At 41.5% G+C, this 18,044-nt stretch overlaps 2 protein-coding genes across 2 annotated transcripts in view; one reads left to right on the top strand and one right to left on the bottom strand.

Moving 5' to 3' along the window:
- Positions 1 to 18,044, bottom strand: part of mrrf (mitochondrial ribosome recycling factor) — a 197,392-nt gene that overhangs the window by 165,118 nt on the left and 14,230 nt on the right. The gene's annotated exons all lie outside the window — the stretch shown is intronic.
- On the top strand, positions 56 to 14,734 carry ndufa8 (NADH:ubiquinone oxidoreductase subunit A8). The gene is made up of 3 exons (XM_055659899.1): positions 56 to 373; positions 6,785 to 6,950; positions 14,457 to 14,734. Exons 1-3 carry the CDS (start codon positions 162 to 164, stop codon positions 14,592 to 14,594), a joined length of 516 nt encoding a protein of 171 aa, XP_055515874.1. The 5' UTR covers positions 56 to 161; the 3' UTR covers positions 14,595 to 14,734.

Here is an 18,044-nt window from a genome sequence, read left to right as displayed (position 1 = left end):
AGCCAATCAGAGAGGTTGTGGGGCGGGACTAGATGCCGGCGAAGGCGGGTTCTTGGGTATGCGCATGCGTGTTGCGGCGACCTTCGGGGCCGGCTGCGGCCTAGAGCGCGGGCGGTTGAAGGGAGCCGAGCGGCGGCGGGAGAGGCAGAGCAGCAGCCGCCATGACCACGGTCGAGTTACCGACGCTGCAGGAGCTGAACGTGCAGGAGGTCAACGTGTCCTCGGCCGTGCTGAAGGCGGCGGCTCACCACTACGGCTCGCAGTGCGACAAACCCAACAAGGAGTTCATGCTGTGCCGCTGGGAGGAGAAGGACCCGCGCCGCTGCCTGTCCGAGGGCCGCAAGGTCAACCAGTGCGCGCTCGACTTCTTCAGGTACCCGAGCCCGGGGATGTGTACAGCGCAGACCGCGGCCAAGTCAATGGGCTGGATGTGGCAGAGCCCGGAGTTTGCACTGCCGCTGCTTTGGGGTGTTAGTGCCTTACACATGCGGGTTTCGTGCAACATCACTGGGGTGTCACAAGGAACTACATATGCAGCAAACTCGAGCGGAATACAGAGTACTGGAGTAAAATTGAGATGCAAGGAACTGTGCAGATGCTGATTTACCGAAAATGAGCCAAAGTGCTGGAGAACTCAACGGGTCAGGCAGCATTTGTGGAGGAAATGGACATGCGACGTTTTCGGGTTGGGTCCTTTCGTCAGACTGATTAAACGACGGCTTAAAAGCTGGAAATGTTGCGAAGGTTAAGTGTGGAGACAAGGAGCTGCAAATGCCGGTTCTTAAAACAAGTTGCAGTAACTCAGTGGGTCAGGCAGCATCTCTGGGGAGCATGGATATGGGCAGGGGAGAGGGGAGAGGGGAGGGGAGGTGAATGGCACATGGATGGAGAAAGGCTAGAGGTGAAAAGGAGACAAGGGTTGTCAGACGGAGTGAAATGTAAAGAAGGAGCGATATAGGTAGGTGGAATCGTGGGAAAATATGTGTACTGGGTTTGTTGCCTGAAATTGGAGAAGTCGGTGTTCATACTCGGGTTGTTATGTGCAACCTGGCATGACAGCTCTTTACTCTTGATTCTCGTTAAGAACATTTCTGTGCATGTTGGAGAATGCAGCTGGACAGGGTTCAGGTTCAAGTTTATTGTCATTTGTGCATATTGAGGTAGAGGTACAATGACAACTGATTTGTCGGGAGTCTCTGCAGCATCCCCAGTATAGATATGATATAGATATAGATATGCCATTTATTGTCACTATACACTATACATGTCACTATACATATCCTGTTTAAGAAGGAACTGCAGATGCTGGAAAATCGAAGGTACACAAAAATGCTGGAGAAACTCAGTGGGTGCAGCAGCATCTATGGAGCGAAGGAAATAGGCAACAGTGTGAAGAAGGGTTTCGGCCCGAAACGTTGCCTATTTCCTTCGCTTCGTAGGTGCTGCTGCACCTGCTGAGTTTCTCCAGCATTTTTGTGTACCTTCCTGTTTAATTTGTCTGTCCTATATTGCAGGATGTTCCATTGCCTTTGCTGAAGCAGACCGTTTAAGGTTGAGGGTCGCTTGTTTCCACTCCAGTTCTATGGGTTCTGAGTAGGCAGTCTTCTGAAGGATCTGCAGATTCTACATTAATGAAGCTCATGGTGTGTAACAGTAGTTTCGGATTTTTTGGATTGTCATGTAGTCTAATCCGTTCTCCTGTCAGAGGAACACAAATTGTCTTGAATGCAGCTTTCTCAAAAGTTTGATTTCTCAAGAGATCTTGCTAAGTTACCAATTTTATTGAATATTTTTTATTCACAGTGACCTCTGACATCTTGCTTGCAGCAGCAGCGCAGGCACATAGACTCAATATGACACTAAAACAAAGTCCTTAGTAGTGCAGGAAGTGACCTGTGATGTTTGGTTGTTGAGAGAATTAGAGATGTGCAGGTTGGTTCAAGAACCTGATACTTCTAAGAAAGTAGCTGTTCCTGAACACAATGCAGGAGGCACTTGGCAGGTCAGGACCCTTGTTCAGAACTTGACGTTGTCTCAGATGATGCATTTACTCTGATTTACTCCAGCACTTTGTGATTTGGTTAGGATTCCAGCATCTGCAGTCTCTTGCTGTTCCTGAACCTGGTAGCGCGGGACTTCGGGCTTCTGTTACGTCTGCAGGTAGCTGTGAGAAAGGGGCATGGTGGGGATCCTTGATGATAGATGCTGCTGCTCATGTGGATGCTTTCCGGGGATGGAGGCTGTGCTTGTGATGGACTGGGCTATGTCCACCAATTTGCAACCTGCATATTTGAATTGCCATGGTGCAACCAGTTGGGATGCTGTCTACAGTATATCTGTTAAAGCTTTAGTTTTCAGAGATTTAGAGTCCTTTATCATGGAAATGTCCCTTTGGCCCAACTTGGCCAACCAAGATGCCTAATCTATGCTATTGCCACCTGCCTGTATTTAGCCTAATGTGCTCTAAACATTTCCTATCCATGAACTTGTCCAAACAAATATTGTTATAGTCCCTGCCTCAATTACCTCCCCTAGCAGCTCTTTCCATTTGCTCACCACCCTCTGTAAAAAGATAAGGTTCCTATTAAATCTTTCCCCTCTCGCCTTAAAACTATGTCCTCTGGTTCTTGATTCCACTATTCTGTAAACATGTGCATTCACCCTATCCCCTTGCTCATGATTTTATGCACCTGTAAAAGCTCATCTCTTGGCCTGTGCTCCAAGGAATTAAATCCTAGCCTTCCCAACCTCTTGCCCTCAAGTCCTGCAACATCCTCATAATCTTCTCTGTGATCTTTCCGGCTTAACAACATCCTTCCTACAGTAGGGTGAATGCAAATCTTCAAATGCTGCTTCACCAATATGTTGCTGAATTTCTTTAAACTTCTAAGAATGCATATGCGCTGGTACTCCTTCTTTGTGATTGCAAACCAATCCACTTTTAATCATAATTGGCACAATGAGCGGAGTGATTTGGAGGCCCTTGGGTCGTTGACAAACGACAGATGAAATTCCCTGCAAAGTATTGTGAAATTTTATAAACAATAATGCAATATAGATGCTGTAGAATGGTCCCAAGCCAAGCTGGCATCAGTCCATTTCCCACCCAGATGCTGCTGGCCTGCTGATTTCCTCCAGCACCTTTTTATGCTCGAGATTCTAGCATCGGCAATCTTTTGTGTTTGCAGTATAGACAAATGGAACAGTTCTATACAGTGTACAGGCATAGAAGCACCTGGGTGTCAGTGTGCAGAATATCTTTGAATGTAGCTGGACATGCTGAGCAAGTAATAGTACTGCGAATTTAAAAAAAAATGATATTTGGCATAAAACAAATGTAATGCTTGTGTAAAACTTTGGGTCACAATTGCTGTAAATTGACCATTAATGGCTGCCAAACGAAGGGTCAGGTTGTCAGCAATAAAGTCCCATAAATGATGAAATTTGGCTTTGTCACGCCAGGGATGATGGATTTGTTGGTGGTGTAAAAATTGAGGAAAGGCATACAAAGGAATCAAATAAAATTACAGGTGCTGGAGTCTGAAACACAAAATACTGCTGGAGCAACTCTGCTCGTCAAGCGGTATATGTGGAAGGAGAAACCAGTCAATGTTATGCGTCCATGGATAGGTTGCTGACCTGAAACATTACTGGTTTCTCTTTCCACAGATGCAGCTTGACTGGCCGGCTTCTTCCAGCATCATACGTTCCATATCAGACCTGGATTAAATCCCCTAATGGGATAAGAGGTGGTGAGAGACAGGGTGGGTGGTGGAGAATACAACTCTCTATTTATCAGTGGAGCTGCTATAGAGATGGTTGGTGGCTTCAAGTTCCTATGCATCCATTTCACCAACAGCCTAACCTGGTCCACTCACACTGATGTGATTTAAAATGGGTAAGGGTGTATTTACTTTAGGCATCTGAAAAGATTCAGCCTGTTCATGAGGATTTTCTCAAACCTCTACGGATGACCACAGAAAGTATTCTGATGGGATGCTTCTCAATCTGCAATAGTAACTGCTCTGCTCTTGACTGGAGGTCCAGACATATCTTCATGCTATCAGACCTATTTCACACTTCAAAAGGTGCTATCCTGTACTCTTAACTTTACCTCAGTCAGTAATTCTGTTATCACACCAGATTTGTTTTGCACTGCTTCAGATTGCCCTTTAATATTTGCACAATTGTGCTGTTGTATTTATTGTAGCATCTACCATTTCCACTTTTATGGTTTTGTGAGAACAAGGAATATCATTGCACCCTGGTGTATATCACAATAAAATAATATCTTTCCCACAGTGAATATTGTCAATGTTTCCCTTGACTTTCATCCTTTTTATACAAACTAAGGTTTGATCCCAGCTAAATAGGGGAATGATCTTTACATTAATGCCATAATATCTCTTGCCATTTATTGTAGGCAGCTTTGCAATACAGAGCATAGACAGTTTTGTGATTAATTATTAAAGTTTTCTTTCAATGATCACTTGCACAAGAAAAATGTCTGCTTTTCAAAGCCTTGTAACTTAAAGCAGGAATACAGGATCTACTGAGTTTTTATTAATTTAATGCCACGTTTAATCTTCATTGATTTCATGCAGCTTGTTTTAATATCATACAACAGCACAGGAGCAGGCCATTTGAGTGTGTTGGCGTACTGTATAACCACATGGTATGCCAGTTGCTCTGCAGCGGACAGGAAAGCCCTTCAAAGGGTCATCAACACGGCACAAAAAATCACTGGCTGCCCACTGCCTTCCCTGAAGGACATCTTCAGCTCTTGCTGCCTTGGCAGGGCAGCCAACATCCTGAAGGACCCTTCCCACCCTGGACACAACCTGTTCCACCTGCTGTCCTCTGGCAGACGGTACAGGTCTTTCAAAAGTCGCACAGACTCAGAGACAGCTTCTACCCCATAGCCATACATGAACTTAACAATGCAAAATAAGAAATAACATTCACATTCAACTGAATGGTTCTACCTCAGCTGCTATTGTTATCTGTTTTTTTTTTAATATGTATATATTTTTACCTTTTCTTATATATTTAAAATTGCTCTTGTGAATCGCACCGTGGGATTGACTTTTAAATTTTGTACCATGTGCAATGACAATAAAGAGATTAATTCATTCATTCATTTCCCCAAGATGTCTGTCGACCACGAGGCCAATTAAACTAATCCTATCTGCCTACATATGGTTTATATTCCTGCATTCCTTGATGACTTGCATGCATATCTAAATCTCCCTTAAACTTTACTATCATATCTGTATCCCTCGCCTCCCTGAGCAACACTTTGCGACTGCATTTAAAAAATAACTTGTTTCACACATCTTTAAATTCTCTCCATGCCTTCTGGTTTTGCCATTTCTACCCTAGGAAGAAAACGTTGTCCATCGGAGTTCACTGTGATTCTGTCAGGTTACCCTCTGACACTGCGGAGAAAACAATCCAAGTTTGTCCACTCTCTTCTTGTAGCTAATACACTCTAATCTGTGCAGTGTACTGGTGAATCCTTTTTTGGACACTCTGCAAAGCCTTTATCCAATAACGTGTGATAACTAATCTGTGTGCAGTACTCCAAATGTGACCCAACCAAATTATTGTCCAGCTGCAACATGACTTGCCAATTTTAATACCTAGTGCACTAACCGATTAATGTTATGTGTACCATGTGCTGCCCTTGCCACTCGCGTTGACACTTTAAGGGAGCTGTGGGCTTGCACCCTAAGATCCCTCTGCATCAATGTTTCCAAGGATCTTGTCATTTACCATATAGCAATCAATAGCTTCCGAGAAAGTACTAAGCAATCGGGTGGAATCTTCGGAGAGAGAAACATTACAGGTTGAAAATGCATCAGTTCTGAAACTTCTTTCTCCCTCTGCTGACTTGCTGAGAATTTTCAGTTTAAGATTTCCAGCTTCACAGTCTCATATGTCCAATAGTTTAATTGAGAATGGTTTAAAATTCAGGGAAGTCTTTAAAATTAAAGGCTTTTAATGATGTGCAGGTCATAATAAAATAAATAGCAGGAATGGGGTTTGAACTCCCTGGAGCCGATGGCACTGTTCACCAAGATCGTGTTGACTTGCATCCATGCCATTTTCCTCGCCTATCCCAAATGCCTTATTCCTTTAGATTTCCAGGTCATGATAGTAGAGTGGTAGAGAATGTAAATTAGCCCTTTGATCAAGTTGGCATACGGAGCTTATTTGGCCCATATCCCTCTAAACCCTTCCTATCCCTATAATTGGCCATGTGCCTTGTTTAGTAATCATTGTATCCGTTTCCATGGCTTCCTCTGGCAGCTCATTCAAGATACGGCCTACATTCTAAGTGGAAACAGTTGCTCCTCAGTTAATCTTTAATCTCTCCCCTCACACTTTAAGTCTATGCCCTATAGTTGTAGAAGCCTTCCATGGGGGAAAAAATACTGAACGTTTATTTTATCCATATGTGGAATTCTCTGCCTCAGAAGGCAGTGGAGGCCAATTCTCTGGATGTTTTCAAGAGAAAGTTAGATAGAGCTCTTAAAGATAGCGGAGTCTAGAGATATGGGGAGAAGGCAGGAACAGGGCACTGATCAGCCATGATCACAGTGAATGGTGGTGCTGGCTCGTAGGGCCGAATGGCCTATTCCTGCACCTATTGTCTAATGTAACTCTGAGCGTTAGACGGCTCTATCTTGCAAAGCTATCGATAGTACCAATTCGCATGTTATGCTATTTTGTTTTGGCTTATATTCATAAATAGTTTGCTAATGTCTGCAATTGTTTTTAGGAAGATAAAGAGCAATTGTGCTGAACCCTTCACAGAGTACTGGACCTGCATTGATTATACCAATCAGCAAGAGTTTCGCCATTGCCGCAAGCAACAAGAAGCATTCGATAACTGTGTGCTGGACAAACTGGGCTGGGTTCGTCCAGATCTAGGAGAACTCTCTAAGGTACAGTAGGCTATTTCAACTTCAAATAATCTGAAGACTTTTGTTTATTGAGAAAGATTTATTTAACGGTAATAAGGACTTGTATCTCAATAAAGTACTCCTGGCATCAGTATGTTCCAAAGATCCCACTTGTTCAGTTGTTCTGATCATTGTTCCAACCAATACATAAGTTTCCTTTTGACATATGTTTCTGATTTGTAGGCTGTTTTACAGCCTGGACCCACCTCCACTGGCAGAGCAAATAATGTTATTTTTGCAGCTTTTTGCAACAGTCGTTGATGCAAATGATTTTGCTGTTTTGAGTGCAAAATGAATAATTTGAGTTCAGTGATTTGTATCTGTTTTAGCTTTTCAAACCCTTTGTCCAGCATTCCAAATGTTCTGAATATTTGGTGAATTTTTCAACTTGCTAAATTATCCACTCCTTGCACAATCATCTGTTTTGTCACAATTCGTCTGCTATTTGTTTATTGTTTCCTATTTTTATGGATATATATATATATATTAACTCAATTTTGTATTTAATATACTTTAATAGTGCTCTAATTTTAGATTGCAGCTTCACTATGGATTAGCTATCTCACTCATGCAATCATAGAATGCAAAATAGTACAGCAGAGAAAGCTGGAAGGGGCTCGACCCGAAACGTCACACATTCTTTCTTTCCAGAGATGCTGCCTGTCCTGCTCAGTTACTACAGCATTTTGTGTCTACAGCAGAGCAACATGTCTTTGGCCAACAATATTCATGCTGAACATGATGCCAAGTTAAACTAGTCTCCTCTGCCTGCACGTGATCCATATTTCTGTCTCTCTTCCTTTCCATCTGCCTATCTAAAAGCCTCTTAAATGTCACTCTCTAACCTATCTCCATCACCACCCTTGCTATGTGTTCCAGGCACTAGCCACTCCACGAGGAACAAAAATTTGACCCACACATCATCTTTAAACTTTGTTCCCTCTTGCCTTAAAACTCTGCCCTTTAGTCTTTGACATTTCAACCCTGTGGAAAAAGTTAACTGTCCATCATATCTAAGCCTCATAATTTATATGCTTAACTTTTCTGCACTCTCAAATTTCCTCATAATATTATTGGTTATGAATTCCAAATATAGCTTTTTGAGTAGAGTTGTAGATGCTGCAGCAAGGGCAGTTTAACTGGCGCAAAGTAGAACATCAGGATAACATTTTGATTCAATGTTCTGGCTGAATATTCCTACTTTTTAAAATACTTTTGCTACTAATTTCATTTGATTTGTACTTGGATTCTTTTAATATAGTTTAATTTATTGTTGTGTACTGAGATACAATGAAAAGCTTTAGTGTGCTAACTAGTCAGCAGAAAGACAATGCATGAATACAAGTGTGCCATCCACAGTGTACAGATACATGATAACGGGAATAACGTGATTAATGTTAGTACAAGGTAAAGTCTGATCAAAGATAGTGCGAGGGTCTCCAATGAGGTAGATAGTAGCTCAGGACTGCTCTCTAATTGTTGGTAGGATGATTCAGTTCAGTTGCCTGATAACTGGGTTTTGGTTCCACTGAACACTAATTTGTCAGTATTACATTCTGGTTGGGATCTCTCTAATTGTTAGTTGCATTGAACAGTGTAACGTTGCAATGTTTTGCTTCAAAATTCCATTTACTTATGAGAGGGAGCAATTGACATTTGCAGAAAGTCAGTTAACTTTACATTGGATTTGTCAGAGGTCTCACAGCAGCATCTTCAATACCCTGCTTAATTTAATCCCTCAACTGAATTAGTCCTGTTATGCTTGATGGTCACTTACTTCCTCTATAGTTCCATGTGTTCACCGTTGACAGGCTTTCTTTGTCCATGGGGCTTGATAGTAAATGGCGTATATTTACTTACTGCCTATTATGCCTCCTGGCATGTAGGGCAGCAACGAAGGTCGTCCACTCAGTAGAGTTGATTCCTTCAGTCGCTGTTTCCGTAACATATTTGTTTTACGAGACAGGGTTGTTAGCCCTGTGTTCAACCTCCAACCTGGAGGACCAGTGGATCGCTCTTCGTCTCGCCTCTACCCTTCGACCTGTCCAGCATGGGAAACCCTAACAGGAGATAAATCTCCCGCTGGCATAGCTCTAGGGGTCACTGAGACACACAAGCTCCCCGACCACGACAAGGTTGCAATCCAATGGGGAGAGTAAATGGCGTGTGGTTTGGATTATTTACTTCAACTTTGGTTTGTTGTACACAGATCTCGGTGTTCTCCCTTTGGAGGAACACAAATCACAACTTTAATCATTGTTTATTTTATGTGGCTTCATCAAGTCTGGATTTCTCATGTAATCTTTCCAATTTGCCAATTTTATCAAAATAAATTTATTCACAATGCCCTCTGTCATGGCCCTCTGGCATGCCTTTCATTGTACAAAAACTTTAAGATTAATTTCTGGAGTATGTTGTCAAGACTTTCAGAATTAACATTGTAACAGTGCAAAGTAAATGTTGCATACTTAACTGTTAAGAATCAACTATACACTTTATTTGGTGGATCATAGTTAAAGTTAAGGCAGAGTGGTCCAGAGTTCAACCACCCTCTGGGTGAAGGTCTTCTTCAATTCCCAACTGACTTCTTGCCCTAAATATGTACCATATTGTTTTGCACATCTTTTCAATGATGGCATTGATCATGGTCTACTTTGTTGCTACCACATACTTGTAGATATCAAAGCAGGGAGATTAAGTTTTGGTGTAATACCACATGGTCAAATAACCTTGCTCACAATTTGGGCTTGTACACCTACGCATATCAGGATGCCTACACTTTAGGATTCTGAATACAATCAATACATCTTTATGGATCCAAATACAGTATAACTGCTTAATTTTATTGTCATGCATACCAAGGTACAGTGAAAAGCTTTTACTGTGTGCTAACGAGTCAGTGGGAAGACAACACATGATTACAGCCGAGCCCACAGTGTACAGATACATGAAACAGGGAATAATATGAATGACGTTTAGTGCGAGATAAAGCCAGTAAAGTCGGATCAAAGCAAGTCCAAGGGTCTCCAATGAGGTAGATGGCAGTTCAGGACTGCTCTCTAATTGTGGTTGGATGGTTCCGTTGCCTGATTACAGATGGGAAGAAACTGTCCCTGAATCTGGTGGTGTGCGTTTTCACACTTCTATACCTTTTGCCCGATGGGAAAGGGAATAGCCAGGGTGCAACTTGTCCTTGATGATGCTGCTAGCCTTACCGAGCCAGCATGAGGTATAAATGGTCAATGGAAAGGAGGTTGGTTTGTGTGATGGTTTATGTTTACTGTAAGTTTTCCATTTTCTGTGTATTTAATGCTTTTTCATCTAATATAACTAGAAGACTTTTTTTGTGTTTCAAGTTGTGCTCAGTACTTGATAGCTTGGATTAATTACAATCGGCATTCCTTTTAGATTTTGCATCTGAGCTTAAAATATTGAGGGGCTGTGGGACTGCTCCCCATCTGAGTATTAAATCTTAATAGTACGCAGAATTAATATTCGGGGTTTAGAATGTTCTGGAAGTGCATTTGCTGCAACGTTTTGTGTATCTGTTAAAGGGCACATACAATAGCCGTTTTACTTGTTAACCAAGAAGCCACAAAATATTATTTGGCCGAACAGTTGGGTCATGGTCATAATAGCGCTCTCAGCATTTTTCTCCGCCAAAAAATCAATGATTCAGCTTGTATGCTTTTATTGATCATTACCGATGTATTTTACTGACAGGTGTTTTGTTCAGGTTATACAAAATGTCTGAAGCTGCAAATTTAAACAAAATTCTTGCAAACCCATGGATTGCAAAGAAGAATCAAGAATTGTATATGGGGCCAACTTAATCTCAGAAAATCAACTATAGAATCGCGATTCACATTGATTTGAACAATATGAATCATGGCCTCATTTGCAGTGTTTGAGTTGGAATGAGACTGCTTGCTTTCAGGTCTGCATTGCTTTTTAACTCCTTAGCTGAAGCTGTTGCATAAAAATTAAAATTCCTATGGTTAAAAATGTGGCTTAGTGTAAGACTTTCAGAAATTCAAGGTGTATATCTAACATTTGTTTAATATTTCAATCATTTTAAGTTGGCACCGTGGCATCTCGCCAGCAGCCTCGAGTCCCGTATTCCTTAGCCAGCTTGTCTGTCATCCAGCTGCACATACTTGTACACCATTTGCCAAAACAGTCTTCCTTACAACTGAACTTGACATTAATAGAGCAGAACTGCTTTTCTCACAGCTGGCAACGGGGCACCCAGCCAAGGTGCTTGCCTCATTTCATGTTGTTAAGCTTTATTCATTTCATGTTCAGTTTGGTGTGATTGTTTTGGTATTTTGATTGTTATTTTTTGACCATTAGTAAACTGTAGAAGTGTGATTTGAATTCTAAGTGCAAGGGTTTGTAATTCCAATGCTATTCTACTTTAGTTTAGAGATACAGCACGGCAATAGGCCCTTCGGCCCACCGAAGCCACGACGACCAGCAATCCTGGTACACTAACACTATCGTATACACAAGGGACAACTTACAATTTTTACCAAAGCCAATTAACGTACAAAACTGTACGCCTTTGGAGTGTAGGACAAAACCGGAGCACCCGGAGAAAACCCACGCAGTCACGGGAAGAACATGCAAACTCTGTACAGACAGTACCTGTAGTCAGGATCAAACTTGGATCGCTGGTGCTGTAAGGCAGCACCAATGTCCCACAGTGCCACCCTAAATAATCCTATTTATTAAGGACTTAATAATCCTAGTATTCCCATTATTATATGAATATTGAAAAACTACTTGAAATTACCATTCCTTACATAAAAGGTTTGTTACTGTATTGGAGACATAAGGAACTGCAGATGCTTGAGCAAAACAATCTAGAATATTTAACAAAAGATAAACTGCTGGAGGAACTCTGTGGGTTAGGCAGCATCTGTGGAGGGAATAGATGGACAATGCTTCAGTCAGAATGATTGTTGTAGTGATAGCTGGGAAAAAAGGCTGGGGTGGGACAAAGCTGGCAAATAATGGGTGGAACCAAGTAAGGGGGATTAGATTGGCAGATAGGTGGTGTAAGTGGCAATGGCTGGAGAAGAATGGGAGAAAACGGTGTCTGATTGGAGGGAAAAGTGAAATGTAAAGTTGGAGGGAGGGAGTTGATGGAAAGGGATGGGGGGGGTTTATAGCATGGAGGTGGGTGAAAGGGGTAGAATAGTGGGAGAAATGGGTGTGCACTGGGGTTTGTGATAACACTAGTGATCTTTTATCACTCAGTTGGCCATTCTGACTATCATTTTTGAGCATTGTTGAAGTATCAAAGCTGCGCAGTGTGTCGGAAAGAACTGTAGATGCTGGTTTAAATCAAAGATGGACATAAAATGCTGGAGTAACTCAGCGGGACAGACAGCAGCTCTGGAGAGAAGGATAGGTGATGTTTCGGATTAAGACCTTGTATCTGAAGAAGAGTGAGTTACTCCAGCGTATTGTATCAAATCTGCAATTATTTGTCACCGAACAAAAATTACAATAAAGCTCTGAGAGAAAGTTTCACTGGCCCAGTTCTAGTACGTAAAACCAGACCATAACACTGGCTTGTTAAAGCATCGGTAACTTAAATAGCAACAAGTAACAATCAGAAGTTTAGATAAACATGAAAACGGGAGTGGCTATCAAAATTATTTTCCTCTAGAAGCCATTCATAAGCAGTATCTTGCTGGTGGGCTTTCCACTGGGAAAGGAATGAAGCTGTTATGAATCTGATGGTTACCATCCTTGGTTTGCTCATTCTAGTGAGAAACTTCTATTACAGCCAAACAATCTCTGTCCCTGTTAACGTGAGCAAGCATGGAATTGCGTCCAAACAGACTTTAGTTGATTGTTTTTAACGGTACAAAATGCCAATCAATTTTCTCCCATAACTCGGGAGTTATGGGAGAAGGCAGGAGAAGGGTTGAGAGGGAAAGATAGATCAGCCATGATTGAATGGCAGAGTAGACTTGTTAGGCCAAATGGCATAATTCTGCTCCTATAATGTAGGAATTTATGTAAAGAATGATAATTTTTTCATCCTGTTGGTTGGGATGATCCATAGCTTTTCATTCTTCTTGGAAGTCGCAGAATGCATGCTAACCACAGCCTGCCCAGTTCAAAATAATTCACAAATGCCAGGGTATGTTCACTTGAGCAAATTCTGAAGAAGAACTAATTAACTGTTTGGATCCTTCAGATTTCCAATTATTCTAAAATTTTGAGTGTTTAAGGAAAATTATTTAGGAAGACGTGAGATTGGAGTGGTTTTCTATGCTTGGTGCAGAAGGGCACCACTTCTGGTCATACGAAGCATGTTGGTCAAAGGGGAGTACATGTTGTATTTGGTGTGACTAAAGGATATTTATATTTTGGATACATTTGGAAGCAAATCTTGGTGAAAATCATAGAATGGAAATTTGGCACCATTTCAACATTTCTTCTGCAATATTCTCCACTTTAAACCAGAAGGGTGTTAGTTTTCCTTAATATCTGTTTCTCGATAAATTGCAGAATATCCTCTCACAGCTGTTTTGTGTGTAAAAGATCTCTGGAGATTTTTACAGGGCATTGAATTTGTTACTTTCCTTTGAAATGTTGGCGTTGGGAGTAGATGGACTGTTTCAGAAATTTTGGTTGTACTTTGGCAATAATTCACAATAGCACTTTATTAAACTATGCAAGAGTTCTTGTAAGAGTTGAAACATTTCAATAAATTGTATGTTTTGTCTCATAAAAAGATGGCTTTGTTTGCATTTGGTTATAAATTAATCAGTTCGTGAGCTGCAAAAATACTGTTAAATAACAAAATGTAACCCCTTGTAATTAAAATTTAGTTTTGCCAGAACGTTGGCTCAGATTTCGTGGTGGATTTTATAGGTGTAATAATATTTTCTTTTACAAGGTTCAAAAAAATGTTTGGTATTGATCTGAATAAAATGGCCATGAGATCAGAAGTTGACTGTTATAGCTGTGATTGGCATGTACCTGATCTTCATAATAAATGCCTTCCTCAAGACATGAGGATATTTAGCCATCCTGATCTATTATTAAATGAGTGCGGACAGTACTGTGGATTTTTTTAGTACTGTGTAGATATATTTTCCCTTGGTGCTGCTTTACACTTTGATCAAATAAGTTTTGGTTTGAAGGATGTTAAGTTGTTTCCAGCAACAATCTTAACTACAGAGATCTGACTGACAAGTTATTGTGGTTTGGAATTAAAAGGAGGAAATGTGACAAGTCGTCATCAATCTTAACCCACATTTCATCTGAGAGGATTAACTGTCATTGCATGAAAGAGGTGTGGTGAAGGAATAGTTTCCACATTCACTACTTTGAAATGATTTAAAAATAAGTGAATGCTTTCCTGCTTCCTTCTCCATACGTTAAGAGAAAGGAGTTTGTGATTGTGTGTGGCTTTGCGTTTCTCCCCGGACGGAGTGAGATCATGATTTGCTCTGTATTCCACAGGTTACCAAGGTGCAGACAGACCGGCCAATTCCCCAGGATGTCTACCACTCGAGGCCGAGGCCTGAGCCTAACCCAGTCATAGATGGAGAGTTGCAGCCTGCCAAGTACGGCAGCAGGCTATTCTTCTGGAACTGGTGAAGGATGCAGCAGTACCAGACCCTCAGCGATGGAAGTAATTTGATCATGTATTTGTCTTCAGTAAGCCCCAGGGACCGGGTGTACCATAGACATCCTTATGGTCGGTGTATACAAATGTTATTAAAATAATTTAACTGACACTTGAGTTTATGGGGGGGTTTTTGGATCTACATTGTATTGAATGTGGGCAGTGCCATTGGACACTGCACAGCACCAGTCTGTCACTTTATGCTGATCCTCTGCAGACCTTAAGCACAACACACTTTTGGATTTCCATTGGACCATTACATTTTTTTCAAGGCTTCAACAAATGTCCACAATGTTCATGGAACTGGTATTGGTTTGTTATTGTGTATTGTTAGTGAAGATGTTTGCAAGCTATTCAGTTAAATCATACTACATGAGTACAATCGAGCCATACACATGTACAACAGACAAAGAGAAAAATACCAGAGTGTAATGTTGCGGCATTACAGATACAGAGAGAGTGCAAATAAAAAAAGTGCAAGAATGTAACGTGATAGATTGGAACTACACCCTAAGTGTGAGAACCGATCAGTTGTCTGATAACAGCAGGGAAGAAGCTGTTCTCGAGTCTGGTGGTATGTCCTTTCAAGCTTTTGTTTTTGCCCAAAGGGAGAAGACAGAATGACCTAGGTACGTAAATGGTCCTTGATTTTGTGGCCGCTTTCACAAGGCTCAGTGAAGTGTAGGTGGAGTGGATTTGAGGGTGGAGGAGAGAAGCTAGTTTGTGTGATGGACTGGGCCTCATCCACAACTCTGCAATTTGTTCAGTCATAGAGAATGTATTAAAATGGCTTTTTAAAAAGCTAAGAGGATTTTATTAAATGGCGGGTGTATTGACTTTTTCAACCTGATGGACAATTCCATACTTTTACAAAATTTTATATGGCATGGAAATGCTTTTGAAAGCAATCGCCTAAACAGTTTGCATTTTGTGGACTGAAGCAGTGCCTTTTAGTAATGTATCCCTCTGGCGAAGAATCAACACAGATTGACAATAACTTGTTTATTAAATGTACCATGCTAATTTCAGAATAGCAGATAGTAAAAATGTAGTTTTTCAGACAACGTCACGAATTAGATGAAGAATAAATGTTTAGACTTGTATTTGATAAACATCTAGCAATCCTGTATGTCAGAATAGAAAGCGCTGAAATTATGAAGGCTGCTTTAAAACCAAATTAAATCTGTTTCACTCGGCTTTTCAGGTTTAAGTGTTATATTAATTAATACTTTTGCTGGTTCCACAGCCTTTTTAAAAAAAATAAAAAAAAATAAAAGATAATGTAATTGGTAGATAATGAGGTATAAACAATTGACTTCCCTGAAAAAAGTGTACTCTTAACTATAACCAGTCACAAATCACATGCAATTTCATGTGATGGCACATGTTTCTGGTTTTCTGAGCAATTTAACAATTAGCAACCGGGAACCATGCGAGGGGAAGGCATAGAATGAGCATTTAACTATCTACTCAGCGGGTGCTTCTATTCTAGTCCAAAAATCATTTTTATTTTACAATAGCATGGAAACAGACCCTTTGGCCCATCAAGTCCACACTGACCAGCAATCGTCCCTACACTGGTTCTATCCTACACTAGGGACAATTTACAGAAGCCAATTAACCTACAAACTTGCACATCTTGGAGTGTGGGAGGAAACTGGAGCAGCTCGAGAAAACCCATGCGGTCACGGGGAGAATGTACAAGCTCCATACAGAGAGCACCCATGATCACGATCGGACGCAGATCTCTGGCACTAAGGTAACTCTAAAGCAGCACCATTATGATGCCTCTTCAAACACCGTCAGTTTTCTCTTTTAAGCAAAACTGTTGGTCACTCTAGGTAGATGAAAAGTAATCTAACTTTCCAATTAATATTTTTTCCATTAAAGCTCTCACAAGACGGGAATGCTTTTATCTGTATGCTGTTTTGCCTGCAATGAGTCAGAGCTAGGCAGCACAGAAGCTGGCCCCTTTGCCTAATTTGTTTGCGCTAATCAAGTTGCCTAACCACGCTGGTCCCGTTTGTCTGGACCATCCGAACCTTTCCTCTCCATGACCCCATGTCTTTTACATGTCATAAAGGCAGCATGGTTGTACCAGCTTCAAGTCATCCCACTTACTCATCTCCTCAGTAATACAGCATGGAAACAGGCCCTTTGGCCCAATTTGCCCACGCTAACCGACATGCCCCATCTACACTTGTCCTGTCTGTCTGTATTTGGCCCATATCCCTCTCAACCTGTCCTGTCCATGCGCCTGTTCAAATATTTCTTAAATGTTGTGATAGTACCAGCCTCAACTACTTTCTCTTTGTTCCGCACACCCACCACCCTTTGTGTAAATAGATTTTTTTAAATAGAACCCTTCAGGTCCTATTAAAGGTTTCCCCTCTCACCTTAAACCAATGTCTCTTGGTTCCTCTACCCCAGGCAAAAGATTGTGTATTTACCCGTCTATTCCCCTCTACTCCCTGCACACTATCTAATCCCTCCATATGAACAGCAGGTGCAGTCAGGATTGACCCTGGAGCCCTGGCGCTGAGAGCCAGCAGCTCTACCAGCTGCACCACTGTGTCGGCCAAAAACATAGTCATTGTGGGCCAAAGAGCCTCATCCTGTGCTGGTCTAAGCTACTGTTCTCCTGTACGACTCTGCCAAATGTTCGAAGTCCCAATGATTAAGGTGGCCTAGTAATCATTGTTGGGAGAGAAGCATCGCAGGGTGAATGTTCTTGGTTGGAAGGCCTCTGCTGTTGCCACGGCCGCTGGAGAGATGATGGTGTTGGTGAAGACCCTGGGGTCACCCTGCATGGCGGCCCACCTGTTTCCATCTCCGCACGTTCACTGCACCGTTCATCCACGGACAACAGGAACAAACAGCTGGTCTGCATTTCCTGCAAGTATTTTAACAGCTTTAATACAATGCACACCATGCTGCTATACAGTGTGCCTCGGGGTTTGGCAGTCTATCAGAAATGTACTAACACTTACTGTAAGTTATTTTGACACTTCCACTATCACATCGGTGCAAACTCTGGGTGCCAAATTCATCTCTGAAGTCATTTTATTAAAGCCACACATCCCATAACCTTGAGAGCAACTCATGCAGGGTGCCTCAATATTACTGATGGTTGCCATAGTTCGTAGCATACAGTATTCACACGACACCTTCTCGGAATGCTATATTTTGACTTTATGCTAGTACTTTTGATATATTTTAAGCAAATCAGTTTAGCTTAGAGATTCAGCGTGGAAAAGGGCCTTCAGTCCACCGAGTTTGTGCTGATCAGCAATCCCTGCACATTGACACTATCCTACACATACTAAGGACAATTTGCATTTATACCAAGCCAATTACCTACAAACGTGTACGAATTTTGGAGTGGGAGGAAACCAAAGCTCTCCGAGAAAACATGCACGGGT

The sequence above is a fragment of the Leucoraja erinacea genome, chromosome 31 (assembly GCF_028641065.1).
Source record: "Leucoraja erinacea ecotype New England chromosome 31, Leri_hhj_1, whole genome shotgun sequence".
NCBI classification, from domain to species: Eukaryota; Metazoa; Chordata; class Chondrichthyes; order Rajiformes; family Rajidae; genus Leucoraja; species Leucoraja erinaceus.
This window is presented reverse-complemented; position numbering and strand designations above follow the sequence as displayed.

Bases quoted from the DNA above. Each gene is read 5' to 3' on its own strand.
- ndufa8 (XM_055659899.1), top strand. From the start codon at position 162: ATGACCACGGTCGAGTTACCGACGCTGCAGGAGCTGAACGTGCAGGAG. The intron at 374-6,784 runs GTACCCGAGCCC...AATTGTTTTTAG, and splicing joins TGCGCGCTCGACTTCTTCAG to GAAGATAAAGAGCAATTGTG. The intron at 6,951-14,456 runs GTACAGTAGGCT...TGTATTCCACAG, and splicing joins ATCTAGGAGAACTCTCTAAG to GTTACCAAGGTGCAGACAGA.